This window comes from Micrasema longulum, unplaced genomic scaffold, assembly GCF_059751315.1.
Source record: "Micrasema longulum isolate JH-2025_06_02 unplaced genomic scaffold, ASM5975131v1 h1tg000023l, whole genome shotgun sequence".
Taxonomy (NCBI): Eukaryota; Metazoa; Arthropoda; class Insecta; order Trichoptera; family Brachycentridae; genus Micrasema; species Micrasema longulum.
The window spans coordinates 235,665-252,490 of record NW_028277231.1 but is presented as its reverse complement, the minus strand read 5'-3'; the positions used below and the strand labels follow the sequence as shown (position 1 = coordinate 252,490).

Sequence of the window (16,826 nt, the reverse complement as noted above, 5' to 3'; positions counted from 1 at the left end):
GTACAAATTCGCACCATGAAGGAATTGCAATGTTTAAAGTTGTTGTTTTTCCAATACGATATATTTACAAAAATAAATCAAAAACCCGCATTATAATCAAACCACAAAAATATTTGAAAAAAAGGTACATGCTATCATAATTACAATACTGAGATTTGTAAAAGTAGTAATTTTACACAACCAAATGGATGACAGCTCGCAAATCTGATCCCCAGGAGTCATTTTTGGAACTTATTTCTTGAAAAAGGCTAAAACTACTCAAAAATGACCAAATATGTACCGAAAGGGATAAGTAACATCAAATGCATTCTCATTTAAGAGATATACTAGTTATTTTACACCTGGACAATTTTTTACTATCAGGGAGCAAAGAGTAATGGGAATATAGTTTCGACAATAAAAAGGCCAATGACTGACGTGCCCACAAAAGCCGAAATAGAGCTGTTTATACATACCACCTTTTTCAGAGTTTTAAGCTGGGTTGTATGAGCTGACACTCGTGGATATCGGACGTAAATTTTGGCGTATATATCAAAGGCCCTCGTGTACAGCGTTCATTAAATCAACGGATTTATATCACACAAATTTGGACTATTTTACAAATTGTAGTTTAGATTTAGATTCTAATCTGTTTTGGTCAACAATGTTTTGAGTTTGTCCAAATTTTTTTAGACAAGGACTGGATTCAACTCCCTGGGGAGCTGTTAACATTAACATATTACAACAGAGATGAAGAACATTTTGAAGAAGGTAATATAGAAGTCTAGGCATCAACAGGCCTTATGACCTGTCTTTGGCTGGTTTAAGTGGCCACTTTACACACTGTGTAACATTCACCATTCTGCACTTATTTGAACATCTATATTCCTTTAATTCTTTCATCTGTTGATGTTTGTGAAGTTAAAGAGCTGAAACCTTTATTTATGCGGGTGAGATTCATCTAATTGAATTTTATTTATACAGTGTGTAAAGTGGCCACTTAAACCAGCCAATGACAGGTCATAAGCCCTGTAGATGCCTAGACTTCTATATTACCTTCTCTAAAATGTTCTTCACCTCTGTTGTAATATGTCTGTTTTTGGTGTTTATCCTACATAACCCTAATGTCGGCCTCGTGGTATAGTGGTCAGCGCTTTTGCCTACCATGCAAGAGGTCTCAGGTTCGATTCCCGACATGGTTGACATGAAACATTTATTTATAAAAGTTACACTTAAATATTTCATAGTCCCCTGGACTGGCACTTGAAGCGTGAGGCTGATCATCTTACCTTCATGTAACAAAATGATCAAGATACGCTGCGATTGGTGTACCAATGCAGTGCCCTATACACCATTAGGTGAGGAAAGGGAATGATGATGAACCATAATAATTTTACATAATACTTGTCTCATCTACATTATTTTGGAACAAACTATCATTTTTCATTTAAAAAAAGAATCTTTAATTCTCACGCGAAATTCACGTTACAGGGCCATCAGTCATTTAGCCTTTAAATAATAATTAAAAAATAATAGGGGGTTTGAAAACAAACTATGCAAGTACTCATAAATTGATAAACACTAATATTGTCTATGACATTGTATTTATAATTCTATAATATTCATACGTGGAAGCAAATTGGCTTGGGGGCTAGCATCGCTTGGGTTTATAGAACATTCATCAGTAGCCGTATCTGTCCTGGATGGAGGATAGAACGCCGTTGGTCAGAGATGAGAGTTTTCCGGCCACCTTGGTGACTCCTTGTCTAACACTTTCCTTAACGTCTTCAAGATCTGGAGGCACGAACTGTCTGCTGGCGCTGGGGTTATTTCCTTTGTAAACAAAAACAACAATGAAAAGTAATGACATTTGGTCAAAGGTGCAAGAATTATTTTTCTATAAAGAAATCTAATTTTAAAATTTATATTAAAAGCATGGTTACTCGTTATAATAAAATATCAGCCACTTATTTTAGGTACACTTAACTAATTACTAATTAGTTAAGTATACCTTGATAGAAACATTATAGATGATTTTTCTGCCACGTTGATTAATATGGTACCCATTAAATTAAGTTTACTGATAACAAACAATATTCAAAAGAGAAATCAAAATCTGGTTGAAGGAAATTAGGATATAAGACTTTTTTTTTAAATGAGTGATACATGAAATGTCTATGGGCAGGACAAAAATTACATAAGTCAACTTTTTTTATTTGTTCATTTTGTAGTATGCAACTATGTTCACACGTGTTCCAAAGCACATAAGTCAAATAACGTTATGAGGGATAATATCTGTACCTCAGAGGCAGACGGATGCAAATCCAAACATCAAATGTTCAACAATAACCTTAAGAATCTACTTTCTCTGAGCGATTTCTAATAATTCAGAATATCAATTTGTATGTTCAGTATCTTAATACATTGGTATTTTCATTATGAGACTTACATTTCTTCAAAATCAATCGACATGATTATAAACTGTATACGAAAATCGAAATGTCATATCATCGAATTCTGGATTTGCATCCGTCTGCCTCTGAGGTACAGATATTATCAATGTACTTGATCGCACAAAATAAATTTATTAATTATCGGTTATAAAAAAAGTTTTCTCGAAGAAGAACCTTTTCTAATTTATGCCATAAACAATGTAACATTGAAGAGATACCACCTGACTATGTATTCCTGATTGTTAGCAATGATCCAATTCCTATAAGCACGAAGAAAAAAATGATATTTTTTCAATGTTAGATTTAATTTCCCCAATGCTAAATTCTCAAAAGACAAAACCTCCTGAAAAGTAAAGCATTTTGACTTATGTGATTGTTCCCTCATAGGATATGTAAATAAAATTTTGAAACGTACAGTCCTCCTTAGAACAGTTTTCTCTAGTGAGGAGGACTCTTAAATTAATTATAAATAAAACATATTTCATATAGTACAATAACAAAAAACAAATGGTTTTGAAATTATTAACTACGGTATCTATATCTATCAGTGGCAAACGTTGATTTTATTTGCAGGTAAGCTATATAAAAAAAACATTTATTGGTACCTTCATAGTAGGTATATAATATAATGTAAGTTATATATACCAACTATAAATTGCTATTTTTTCTGTGGTTCTGTGTGATACAACAACTCTCATTTATGAAATCAACTCAAAAGACGTTACTTTGTGATATATTATATTGTGTAGCTATATTATCCATTAATTTAACACATACTTAGCTTAACTTAACTTAGGTATATAAAAGTTCATAAAAAATAAAACAATGAATTCAGTCAGTATTAGGTATTCTCATTACAATTGAAATGTCAACTGGCCGATTTGTTCTAGAAATGAATAATGCCAAAAACGGCCACGTCGAGCGCCACATGTGTTGTGAGTCATATGTCAAAAGTATCACCTAAAAGAAAAATAGTCCTTAAGAAAAAGTGTTTGAAATACTGTTTTCCAAATTGAGAATCTTCAAAGAATTTGTGTAATCTGAAAGTTTACTTTAGGAGAAAAATCCCGCCATTGGGTTTAACATGTTCAAAATATAATACACTTATTTGTATGAAGAAATAAGCTGTAGTAATCGGCTAGTTCCTTGAATCATTGCTGGCGCTGGGCGCGCTTTATTAATATTTATATTTGGAGAAAAATACAAGATTTATTAAAAAAGTAATTATTTGTTTGTTTTTCTGTAACTAAAGTTACCGTAAAACATTATTATGGGTAGTCAAATATAATGGTAAGCTGCGTATAATCACTTCTAAACACGGTTCGCCCCTGATATCTATATACATAATAATTAGTCAAGTTGTGCCAACACTGGGTAATACCTGTCCACCATTAGATTGGGTGCCAGGTGACCTTGTGCTGTACTTGTTATAGGCAAGTGAATTAGTAGAAATACAAGAGACATATTTCCTCATTATAACACTAGCCACAACTTTAGTATTTTATATTCCTTTTTAATCCTCCCTTTTTTCACTAGCAATAGATGTTACGCGTACATAGTCCGTCCATAGATTGGATGGAACCGATGCTTCCGTAAAAATTTGACATCTAAACAATATTTTTTTTTTTAATAATAAAATCAGCTATTATACGTTAATAAATCTTTTTAGTAACTACAATAAATATACCGAAAACAAAAAAGGCAGGTCTGAAGGTCATAAAAACGTAAATAAGATGTTGTTATAAATTAAATATTACAGCCAGAATTATCTTTTTTTTCTTTTAAGTACTTAATTTTAAATGGCTTGTGTTAGTAGTGGGCACATCTATGTACCCAGTGACTGCTTCCTTTCGAAAACCTCACCACACTCCCGATGTTATGCACACCCATCTCCAATGTAAAATGAAACTTACTTTGCTGTTTATCGTTGGTGCCGAAATAATCTGATGAAGATATACTGGTACTGCCTTGGAATCTGAAACAAATCATTAATAATATTATTTATTGATTTGGTGTTAATTTTGTAGAACTCCGTATTTATACTTTTAATATAAAAATCAAACACTGATTTAAGTCTACTGAACATTTCATTTCATTTTTACAATATAAAAACAAAAAATTCTGCGACAATTGTTTCAACTAATGTTTGAAATTTTGAAAATGTCCTAACAAGGCGAAACAATTATCACAGAATTTTTTGTTTTTATAATGTAAAAATAAAATAAAGTTTTCAGTAGACTCAAATCAGTGTTTGATTTTTACATTAAATGTATTAATTATATCATTCATATTTTAACACATTGATCGCGAATAGGATTTTCGTAAAATGTTTTTAGGTTTTTAATTAAATATTAGATCGAAAAAAAATATTTAATTTGTTTTGAGGTATTTTTGAGGAAATTTTTTAGGAGATGAGGGTGTCAGCCACCGGTGGCCGACACGGCCCAATTGGAATACCTCAGTGTTGGCAACTGGCTGCCGTTAAGCATTAACATTATGGTAAAATATTTTGGATATTTGTAGCGCTAACTTTGTGGCTCGTCGTTATACTTTTTAGTACATTTTCTTTCTTTAAATTTATCTTTTTATCTGTCACCTATTGAGATTAGCGTCCCTTTCGAACTTATTGGAGGAATCATCTCCGAAGAACTGGTCAGAACTGATTGCCTTCGCTCCGCCGAACTTCTTTACCGCTGAGTCGTCATTAGTGGTGTCGTTGGCAGAGGTCAGGCGGGAAGAGCGGTTTCCGCTGCCATATGATGAATTGGTAGAACTGGCTCCTGTGGAATGGGAAATAAAATTTAGATACATACATATAGGCATAATATTTAGGTTAGGTTATTTTTGTCTAAAGGATTGAGCAATACAAGATTTCTATTATAATGTTATTTTAATGAGTTTAAATACATACCACAAAAAATTACAATAATTTCCAGAGAATTTTCACCAACAAACTTGAATACTTTTGAACAATGAGTTTGTGGACTTACCGTAGCCTTTGGAAAGTTTAGGAGTAGAAGGTTCACTGTCAAACATTCCTCTAACTGGTTGTGATGATTCCGTTTCTATAATCTCCCAAGTGCCGGAAGAGCTGCTTGTGGTATTGCTACCACGTTCTCTGGAACTGGCATTGTCAAAATACAAGGAATCCAATCCTTTGTTTGATGGTTCACTAAAACGGAAATAAGTCAAAAATCAAACACCATTGAAAGACTGGCATATTGACTTACATTTGAGGCAGTCAGCGCAGAAGTGAAGTAACCCAAAAATATATAAATTATTGGAAGGGGTTCCTTACTCTGCATTTTATAAACTAAAAGTGGTTGAACCCACCTTTTCCCAATCATTAAAGATAGCACTGAATTCCCGGTAGCTACATGGCTAAACTATTCATGCAATTATCACAGCTCTACATGTTTGAGCTCACATCTCCGAGTAACTCAAATTCGACCACTTTAGAGGAGAGATTAAAACATCTTTTTTTATGCATGTTCAGTAAAATTATGAATTTTTTTCTTACTATTGATCTATGTACATTTTACTGAACACAGATAAAAAAAAATGTTTTAATTTCTGTCCTATAAAGTGGTCAAATTTGAGTTATGCAGTGACGGATTGCCGTCGACAATAAGTTGTTTTGTAAAAGAAAGTTTAATGTATTTTTTAAAAAGTTACTCTATTCTAAAATAAGTCAAAAAATACATTTTAATATTTGCATTATTTAAAAAAAAAAATACGGAAATGCATTTTTTTTAAAAGTCAAATATTTTTCTTTTATTTTTGGGTTATTTAATATTTCAAATATGATTTGAGAAAATTCACACTTGTTTTTGTGATCTCACCAGGAATCTAATGTTTTTTTGTGAATGAAGAATACAGTTTGGTGTCTAAAATAGTAGCAATATCCTGGTTTAGTGTTTTTGATAAGAGTCAAAAATACTCATCTAGGATCTTCATTTTTTCCCCACCCGTCTATCCCGGTTCATCCGGAGACAGATACATTTTTCAGAGGAGTTTGACAATTAATTTACCACTCTAATACAACTTGATTACACTTTTACAATAGTGAGTGTGTCACAACTTGTTGAAAATGGCCTCCAAAATGCAATATTTGTGTAACATATATTTTTAATAAACTATGTATCACCTCGAGGGCATTGTACAATAAATATTTTAACATGGTACATTATTTTTTAAATTGACTATATTCAGATATTGCGGACAATGCATACCTCTTACCATACTTACACTTATGTACACGCATAACTGCTGTTGTCAAAGAGAACGAGTCGCATAGAGTCAATAAAGGAACACGCTACTAAAAACATGCGTTCATATTTTTCCGAACCTCACCTATCTCCAAAGTGGTGACACCCCGACATGATACATATAATAATTATTAATTTTAAGTGAGCAGGTTATTTTACCGAAAGTTAGCTGTTGGCGCACTTTAACTTTTCCCAAACAATCTAGTCCATTTTAGAACCCATTGAGACTACACAATGAAAAAAATAATCTCCTTACTTGTACATTGTAAATCCAGAGGAATAGTTAGAAAACTCGTCGTAGTCATCGAAACTACTCTTGGGCTTCTGCGGTTCCGGCGAGTCTTGGTGTATGACCTGCATGTCTCCCAGGGCGGAGTGCGAGATGCCGCTGCCCTTGGCGTTCTTGGACGAGGTTATGGCCATGCCGAGCCTCTCCATCTCCTTGCCCTTCCTCTGCTCCCCGGTGGTCAGCTGCTGGTAGGCCAGTCGCATGGATGCCACGGCGGCCTCCTCGTCCACTTTGGATACGGTGTGCGTCTTCTCCGCGCTTTCCACCCGAAGCTTGTCGGCCAATGCCGCCTGCTCTATTTCGTCGAAGTTTGCCTTTACTTTTGTGGCTCCGAAACCACCTTTCTTAGCGCCGAGCTGTAATTTAAAAAAAAAAAAATAGGCACCCAAAACAAATTGATAATAATCAAATTGTGCATTGTTCACTAACAATTTTTATTGTTTGAGAAGTTAATGTGTTACAATCACAAAAAAACTCATGTGTAGATTCTGACTTGACATGGATTTTAATTCTAGTAAGTCGGTAAATAAATATAAAAACAATGTCATGTATACCTTGTGTAAATAACAGAAACAAATAAATTAATAGGTCTATCAAAACCATTTTTATATATTTTTTTAAATAGAAAAGTGCATTTATTTCATCGTCATTTCCCTTTTTGAACCCGGCGATGCAGAGCATTAAAGATAAGATGATCAGTCAGATCAGCACATAAAGGTAAGATGATCGGTCTTACATTTCTGGCGCCAGTAAAGGAATAGCGAAATATTGCAGGGAACCACCTTTAAAATAAATATTTCCAGGAATTGAACCGGAGACCTCAAGTGTGGTAGGTGAACACGCCAACCACTACACTACGAGGCAGAATTATCTCTACTTGATTTCTTTATTTAGGATTTTTATATGAGAGTAACCATCGGGTCACAAACACTCGTCAAGGGTTCTGGTTTTATTTCACACACAAAGCTGTAATTCTTCATCCGCTTGGGCACAGAATTGCATTCATTCTTCTTTAATTACTTAAACATTTATCTGCTGAGAAAATCGACATGCCCTAAGCAAATTGCTCTTTCTGCAAATCTATTACTTTGTAGGAGAGAGCTTCTAATCTTTATCATCATATTTTTTTATTAATTAATCTTTTTATCTAAATTGTATACATCTTAAAATTATGTGTTAACATTTTTATGTATTTATTTGCTAATATGTACTACTTAAATAGATAAGGATCGTACAATAACAGAGTTGAATTATCTCAAAATCGTCAAAAATGCAGTTTGAGGACTTTACGTAGGGCATGACAAAATAATAAAATATATTAAAATAACATACGCCAGCTTTTTTGGGTTGTACACGCCGCACTCCAATAGAAGGTTTTCTATTTTCATCAGCGATTAGAGAAGAATCCGTTAGCTGGTCGACTTTAGGGCCGAGAGCAGAGGCACCATTTTGATTATTGCTTTCAGCGGCCATTTTGGAAACTGCTGTCATATTCTGAATAAAAGGGAAAAATATTAACAAAATGAAAAGAACCAGCATCTTTGAGATGATTTTAAAATACTAGTTGGTCAAAAAAGTACCGGGAATGTGTCATTTAAATAGTACGCATTAGAGACTCAAATCACTACCCGAAGGAAAGTGTTTTGGCTCGATAGAAGCCATATAAACTAATTCAAACATAATGAATACATATGAGGCGTGTTATAACAAAGACAGTATTCTCCACATTTTTTCATATTGAGTAATAAAAATAAAATAAAATATGCAATAAATGTTTTTTTATAGCTTTTCCCAGACTTCAAGGATAATTTCAGTGGAAAGATGGCTAATGTAACATTTAACTTTTTATAAATTTTAAAAGAGAGCAATCTGAAAGTTTGATGGGCTCTGAAAAATCAGTATTATAGTTTACAAGCCTAATTCGAATGTCAGTAGATGCATTGAACATTTGCTTCTACAAGATTTTACAACCAGTGTGTTAAAAAAATTTCAATATTTTTTCCAGACTTCGCTGACATATCGTTATTTGGCATCTGAAACAAAGTCGGTAAAACAAGATATGTTTAATATACCATATTTAGCCATCTTTCAACAGACATGACATACCATCTTTAGAAATAAAGTAATGGTTGACAAGACAAGATATGTTTGACATATCATATTTTGCCACCTAGAACTAAGGCAAAACAAGATGTGTTAGACGTATTTTTCATAAATTGTCAACTATTAGTCTATTTCTTAAGATGGTATTTCACGTCAATTGTTGTGTCATATTTGTTGTTAAGTGACATATCTCCATTTGTCATCTTTGGGAATAGAAAAATATTCATAATTATAAAGTGACACGGCTAATATTCTCTAACCCCACTAAACAAAGACATACCATATTTTTTAAGATTATAAATCTCATTGAGATGAATCCTGTGATATATATATAACTCAATATGACTAAAAAAAGTTACATATTATACATAGCCATCTCTTTCCCTTATTTATTATTTTAAATTAAAATTTTTGCTAGAAATTACTCTGTGTATTGTTGACTTATTTTTAAATTATAGATGGTTTCGGTTTGTTTTTTGGTTTTTGTTCTATAACGTAAAGGAGACTGCCATTGTTATCGAGGATCTAAATATATTGAGTCAAAAATGTACGAGATACAGCCATTTATGCACGGATTGGAGTTCAGAGCTCTGAATACTGCTCTACTGCAACTTTAAATATATTTTTTCTAATTTATGACTTATCAAAAATGGTTATAAAATGAAAATATTTGGGTCAATCCAAAGAGTGCAAATATTTATTTTAAAGGAATATATAAATGTTTTGTGAAATAATTGAACTAATTTATTTTGTATTTTATTGGAAAACTAAAGGTACTTTATTGACACGCAGTATTATCAGTAAATTTTATAGCAAGTTTGCAAAACATGCTAAAGTTTATTACTCACTGTTTTGATAAGAATATGAAATAAAATACAGAATATGGTAGGAGTGTGTCAATTACGTATTAGGTCATTTGCACTCAAATAAACCCACAAGCTTTTACAATGAGTTTAGCACATGTATGAGTAGGTACACGGATATTATAGCACATAGAAACTCACATAAATTCAATGATAAAATACTTTCACCACAACTTAAAAACATTGTATGTAATGGTTGATTCACACAAATTCCCATGAAAGAATGTGTCAAGATGATAAACTTGTACATATTATAATGAAAAACATTTTGATTTTTTTTTAAATACTCTTAAAAGTAGTTTGGTGGGATTTTAGTTATGTGTAAAAATAAATAAAAAAATCATTAAATGTTAAAAAAATAAAATAATATCACGATATTTAGTTTTTCTAACTAAACACCTTTCTTAGAGCACCTGTATCAAGGCAGGAACATTTTTTCTATGAGCATGCAACTATTTAAGATAATAGTTACAAAGCCTACAAACGTACCACTATTAAAAACTAATTAACAAAGGAATGGTTAAACTAATTAAACTGTTGTTAAACTAAAAACCAAACTAAAACCAAACCAAAAATTTGGAACGTTTTATGCAATAGAGCTAAAAGGTCTCTCTAGTGAATTATTACTCTGAGTACGGACGGTATTTGATGTTTTTTTGAAATGATGATGTTGAATAAAAACAGCAAATTTTTAGTAAATTAATATTAAATACTGCATTATTTTGTAATATCGCTCGTAATACACAGTGCTGTTAAAACTCATTACGAAATTCTAATAGCATTTATTTTGGATGTTATTCTGAGAGTCTTTAGCAATTTTTTAAACATTTTTCTTTATATGAAGAATATTTACTACAAGATTTGTAAACTTCATAATATTTCACTACGAAATTGGTAAATTCTTACAGTGTACATAAATTCCAAAGGTCATAAATATTTCCCGTAAAAATGCTGACAGGTAATTGTTGAAAAATATTCAAACGCTGCAAAAAAATGCACACAAAAAAATCCACATAAATTTACATATATCAAATATAATATTTTTGGTAAATACAAATTTGTAAAAAATACAAGGATAAACATAAAAAAAACACAACAAAACTACAAGATTTTTAACACACAAAAATCCGGATACAGAAATTTTAGGTTTCACAATGAGGTCCTTTAAAAATAGTTTACTGTGGTCATCAGGTTTCATTGAAAATGTATTAAATAAAATGAATCCATTTTAAAACAGTTGAATTAAAACGGTTATATTTTTCTAGAAAATACAATATGACTATTTGAAAACATTAAATTATGTGAAAATAAAAGGGTAAAATTAATAAAAAATTATTAAAATAATTTATGATATCGATCACTGATGTATAATAAATAGACAATTTGTCCCCATGTTAACCGAATCTCATATTTCGTAAATATTGTGTTACTTTCAACAATTCGATATAAAGAAATAAAAATGTCTTTAATTTTTTGCAACATTTTTGGGAAAACATTTTTGAAAAAGTATTATGAAAGTCTAGACATTTACATGGCTTATGACCTGTCATTGGCTGGTTTAAGTGGCCACTTTACATGCTGTGTAACACATTTTTAAAAATTAATTAAGAACCTCATATTTTAATTTTTTATTTAAATTATGTAGGTATCGTGCCAAAATGATATGTGTGAGATTTTTTTATTAATAAAAAAAATAATCTTTTATTGGCTCTTCTGTAAAGGTGCTAAATGTCACTTGGTAACTTTTTCCTTTCCAGCGTCGATATGAATTAAAGATTATTTCATTGTTGTTTGAAACAGAAAATATTTAAGGGTTGTCATATTATTTTATTCAAGATGCCTGCTATCTTTTTTTTTTACATCCCAACAACACACATGAGAATTAGAAAAGATAATTTGATAAATTTTAGCATACAAGTTATGTCCAAAAATGCCCGTGATAACTTGTGATATTTTACTACCTTCATTTGTTTTCGTCACGCATACATATGTAGTTTAAAAGTGCCACGTGACATTTCTGAAAGCATTCTAAATGGTGGTATGTTTAAGGCCAGACTTCGTATCAGACATATTTACATTGTATTTTTTTCATTTAATTTGAAACTGTTGTGAATTTGTTTAAAAAGAAATAATAATCTACTTAAAAGAGAAAGGATTAATGAGTAACTTGATAAAGGCAAGTGGATTATTTTAGCCAGGCTGTTTTTTTTTTTTTTTTTTTAATGTTGCATGTTTAAAAAAAAACATGTTAAGGGCTGTGTTCAAGAACTAGGTGATGTAAATAATTGAACCGGCTTTACACTAGCATGCTAACTAATATTTTGCCATTATAATTTAGAAGTATGTAATTATGTACATATGTTAATTTTCAAAATATTTTAATATTCTAAAATTTTTAACAGTGAAATTGTCGAGGCAAATATCATTTTCTTTCTATTTTTATGAAAGTAAAAACAATAATTGCGTTTGTTATTGTTTCACAATTTCAACAGATTAGAAATTGAAGAAAAGATGAATGAATTGGCGATTCGCCAATTCTGGACATACTAAAACTTCTATAATTAATTATAAATAATAATATTCATAACATTCATATACAGTATGGCATATAAATAAATGAATAATTACTTCGTTAGTAGGTGCTACATAATTTTTATGTAAAACACAATTATATGCATTTATTCAAGAATATCAATTTATGTAAAGCACATTTTCTATGAAAAGGGAAATAAGATCTCTAACAGATATATTTTTAATAATTAAGTGGATATATTTAAAAACATACTTTGAAGTATTTGATCACTAGAACGTACACACCGAATAACTGAACACAACTCTTTGTTTCAAATAAAGAACAAAAAGAAGGTTTTTTTTTTAAATAAAAGGAACACAAACAACCCGGGGGTACTTACCTGTTGAACACTAGTGATGTTATTAGTATTCCTTACAAGTGATTGGTTAGTTTCAAAAGGCACACATATTTCTGGCTGATTAGTGTGCTCTTCGAAGAAATCTACCTCTTTTTTCTCCTCCTTAACACTATGATGATCTTGGTGGGTGTCTATGAATACCTAAAATAAAGAGAAAAAAAAACATTCTTAGCGAGATTTGTTTTTTTTATTTTTATTTAAAGCTAGTATCAAGACGCATCAATTACCTGAAAAAAAATCACTAAAACACAAAATATTAAAGTCTTATAGTTTTTTCAAAACATCTAATTATTAATATATTGATACCTAATTTTAATAATTTATATTGGGTGCTAATCTATATATATAAATAAATTTAGGATATGTATGTTTGTGGCCGCAAATCTCGGCAAGTAATCGATGGATTGACTAAAAAAATTTACAGATTGTTTCATTTTAGCAGAAGAGTGTTTCTATATACTTTTTATTCGGAAGTTCCAACGGAAACGGAACAATCCATGCGTTTTAAATTGACTCATAATTTGTCATAGTTAACAAGTACTGAATGACAGTTCTACACAGTGTTGCCATTTTATCAATTTTAGCCAAAGTTACCAAACGTTATTTTCCCTACCATCTATACATATAAAAATTTAGGTTCCGTATGTTTGTGTTTTGTCGGTAAATGTATAGTTGCAAGACTATTTTTATTTACTCCCCTAATAATTAATATCAGACAAAGCCACAGCGAAGCGTGGCCGGGTTCAGCTAGTGAAATATAAAAGAAAATTCTTTAAAAAAACAATTTTGAATTATTATTCAGATTACCTTCAGGCTGAGTTGTAAGGTGTAATTTTTTGAAACAATGTTCTAGAGATTTGACGCAAATCACAAAAAAACACTCTCCTGAATAAATATGATTCAAGCGAATGTCGAGTTTTGATAAAGTAGTCCTCAATTATTAACAGCATATCAAGATATGATGGTGGTGATCAATTGCATTTTATGATAAGGCGTGCTCAATGGCGCCATTTTATGATAAGACACTTGTGGGCTATAACATATTATGCTTTCATGATATGACGGCCTTTATAACAATCACCTGTGTGCCATACAACTTCATGGCATTGGTAGACAAGGAGGATAGCTTGTCCTTGTAAAGTTGAGCAACTCTTGAACTGTACTTCTGGCGGGCGTCATCTGTGACCAAATTGTGTTGGCGGAAGAACTGGGCCTGCAACAAATAATTCAAAATCAATAAAACTTCAAATACATTGAAGATATTTCGACACAGATCGAGAACCTCTTTGAGAAGAGGTGATTTTCACAAAAATGGCGCTATATAAATTATCCAACTATATATATATATATATAAGAGAATACACAGATTGGAGTTTGTGACCTGTCGACCTGTGACCGAGGAACTATTTACGAGCTAGGCAACACAGACCATTTGTTCTTCCTGAATGCAGGACAAATTTACCGTTGATGATGCCTGTGGGGAGAATGATTGGTCTGTTGAACAGCCAACCGAGAGAGGTGGATCTTTTCCATGCTGGGATTACCAGTTTTAAACTCCTTCTCTCTAACTATGTATCATAATGTGTATTAGTGACTTAATCGTCTTTGTTTACTATTGTTTATATTGATATGTTGGACCTTAACCCTAGATTCATAAACACACGTCTTTCATACACAGCGTACGGCGTGCAATGTCCGTGAGTGTGTGCCTAGAATGCTCTGATTAGTTTTTTTAATTGTTTTTTTGTTTTAATTCCAAATAAAAGTTTTTTCTAATTAATCTATGTAGATTTTTTTCAATATCTCCCGTAATTATTAAATTAGGTGACCTTAAAAGTAGGGTGTATCAGAGACATATGTTTATGAACAATGTAACCCTAAATATAGTTTATGAATTGGGTTAATAATCTAATGTGCTTTTTTTTTAAAACATGTTTTTGTAATGACCTAATATAATATAATTTATGTACATGTAATTGGCAGCAAAGCTGATTGTACATGTAAATAAATAAAAATATTGTTTTATTGTGAAATGACACTTACTTACCTGTGTGGAACCTTGAAACTGGGCTAACATGATCTTATCACCCTTTAACAGGAGTAATAATAATCGGAGTATACTGTTTTGTTATTTCATTAAACTTACGGCATTTGCATTTCCCCCGAGTTGCATATTCCTGATTTGACACCATGTCCAATTGGTGTCAAGTTGAGTGGAGCGAACGAATGTTAAATGTACCCCAAGACTTCGATGTACTGCCGAACAATCTATGCAAATAAACACCCCATAGGTTACAGATGACCATGTAGGGTTTTTCGCACTGCAGTCGAAGCATACCTTTAAAAAAGACAATAATAGTTTATGATTTGTAGGTTCAAAAACCATGCATCATAAACATGAATATTTCGTTTAAATCCAACTGGTTATAAAATGTACCATAAAAATTTCATGAATCAACACTAATTGGACGTATTGTGGATCTAAAAGACTTACTTTATTCGCTGGGACAGCTCGTAATCTGGTAAATATTGATTCAATCTCGCCCTTAGCTGGGCAAGAGTCAGCCATTTTTGACATGTTGTCACTAGTCGCTAATGTCATACGTCATATCATGTATTGCCACTACGTGTATATTAAGGCCGACTTACACTAAAACTAAAGGTTAACTATTTTTTAATAAACCCTTTATTGCTGAATAATTGAATTTGAATGAATGAAGATATTTTGATACTTGAATTATATGGTAATATTGTGGACTAACGGACCTTTTACCACAACTCGATTTTCATTTTCCTAGCACAAGTTATTTATGAATTTTAGGAAATGGTCTGAAAATGTTAATATTTTAGTAAATTCATTGACTGATTTTTATTTATTCATGCAAAGATGCATATTCAATAATATAAACTCAAATACTAATCTTTTTCTTTTAAATGATTGCCAATGAAAATGTCCGTTAATTAATAAAAAAAATAAAAATATATTCACATATGTATATTAAAGTCACTTTTTTTCTGTGTCATATCGGGCCCCCGACATTGACAATCACTCTAGAGTAGGCATTCCGGTCTTGTGCCTACTGGAACAGCGCCTCAACCCCCGCGAACTCCCGTCCAGCCTCGGATGTTTCTCAGCCAATACATCTATCGCCTTCCAACTCCACGCTTTCTCTAGATCTTTCCCATCATGATTAGCTGTAAAAGCGCATATTTGCTTCCGCGAATGATATGGCCCAGATATGTGAGTTTTCTCTGTTTTATTGAGGAGAGTAGTTCTTTTTCGGCACTGGCTCGCACCTTCACGGTGGTCTCGAAATCAGTCCACGAGACTTTCAGCATTCTCCAGTGAAGCCACACTTCAAAAACCTCTTATCGGTTTACGAAGTTTACCTTGAGTTAAAAACTTTGTTCTCAGGTATGCAATTAGTTAATTATGACAAAAACAATTATATTTCTCTACCCTAATTCTTGTTTGTTCAATAGATCTTTTCCACAAAACACATTTTATTTGTTTTTAAAGTAAAATAAGTCAAATTAGTGAGTGGAGATTGGCACTCGAAAAATGCTGCAAATACTATTTACTAACTGAAAAAATAATAATTCTTTCACTACAAGAACGCGTAATAAGATAATGAACATATTGGCATTTCTAACTCTTTTTAAAAAATGGTCTATTGAACATACAAAACTGGGACAGCGATTTGCTGAAACAACTTAAATATGGCAAAAACAGTTCTTTGAATGTGTATTTTATTTTATTTTGTTTATTCAGAATAACAATAGCAATACAAAAAAACGTACACAACATTATGAAAAAAAAACATAAAACGAAGCCAAATCAGTATTCCACATAAATACAATTATAAAAATTCAGTTCAGTTAGAGATTCATTCATAAAAGTGCATGTGTGCGAGTTTTTGTGTGAGGATGCGTGTGTAAGT

General features: G+C 31.7%; 1 protein-coding gene across 2 annotated transcripts; it reads right to left on the bottom strand.

Moving 5' to 3' along the window:
* Positions 1 to 1,542: 1,542 nt before the first annotated feature.
* On the bottom strand, positions 1,543 to 15,515 carry ArfGAP3 (ADP-ribosylation factor GTPase activating protein 3). 2 transcript variants are annotated; one of them, XM_088243507.1, is made up of 10 exons: positions 15,380 to 15,515; positions 15,032 to 15,223; positions 13,967 to 14,098; positions 12,868 to 13,026; positions 8,322 to 8,483; positions 6,957 to 7,345; positions 5,423 to 5,604; positions 5,029 to 5,212; positions 4,346 to 4,407; positions 1,543 to 1,812 (listed from the first exon to the last, which is right to left on the bottom strand). In XM_088243507.1, the coding sequence occupies exons 1-10, from the start codon at positions 15,485 to 15,487 to the stop codon at positions 1,661 to 1,663; spliced, it is 1,722 nt and encodes a 573-aa protein (XP_088099633.1). In that variant the 5' UTR covers positions 15,488 to 15,515; the 3' UTR covers positions 1,543 to 1,660. The 2 variants fall into 2 exon arrangements, with proteins under 2 accessions (XP_088099633.1, XP_088099644.1); XM_088243518.1 differs by having other exon boundaries at positions 12,973 to 13,026.
* Positions 15,516 to 16,826: the final 1,311 nt, after the last annotated feature.

Coding starts and splice junctions, on each gene's coding strand:
- ArfGAP3 (XM_088243507.1), bottom strand. CDS start 15,487: ATGACATTAGCGACTAGTGACAACATGTCAAAAATGGCTGACTCTTGC. Junction 14,099..15,031: donor TCGGGGGAAATGCAAATGCC/GTAAGTTTAATG, acceptor TATTTGTTGCAG/GCCCAGTTCTTCCGCCAACA. Junction 1,813..4,345: donor CACCAACGATAAACAGCAAA/GTAAGTTTCATT, acceptor TTGTTTACAAAG/GAAATAACCCCAGCGCCAGC.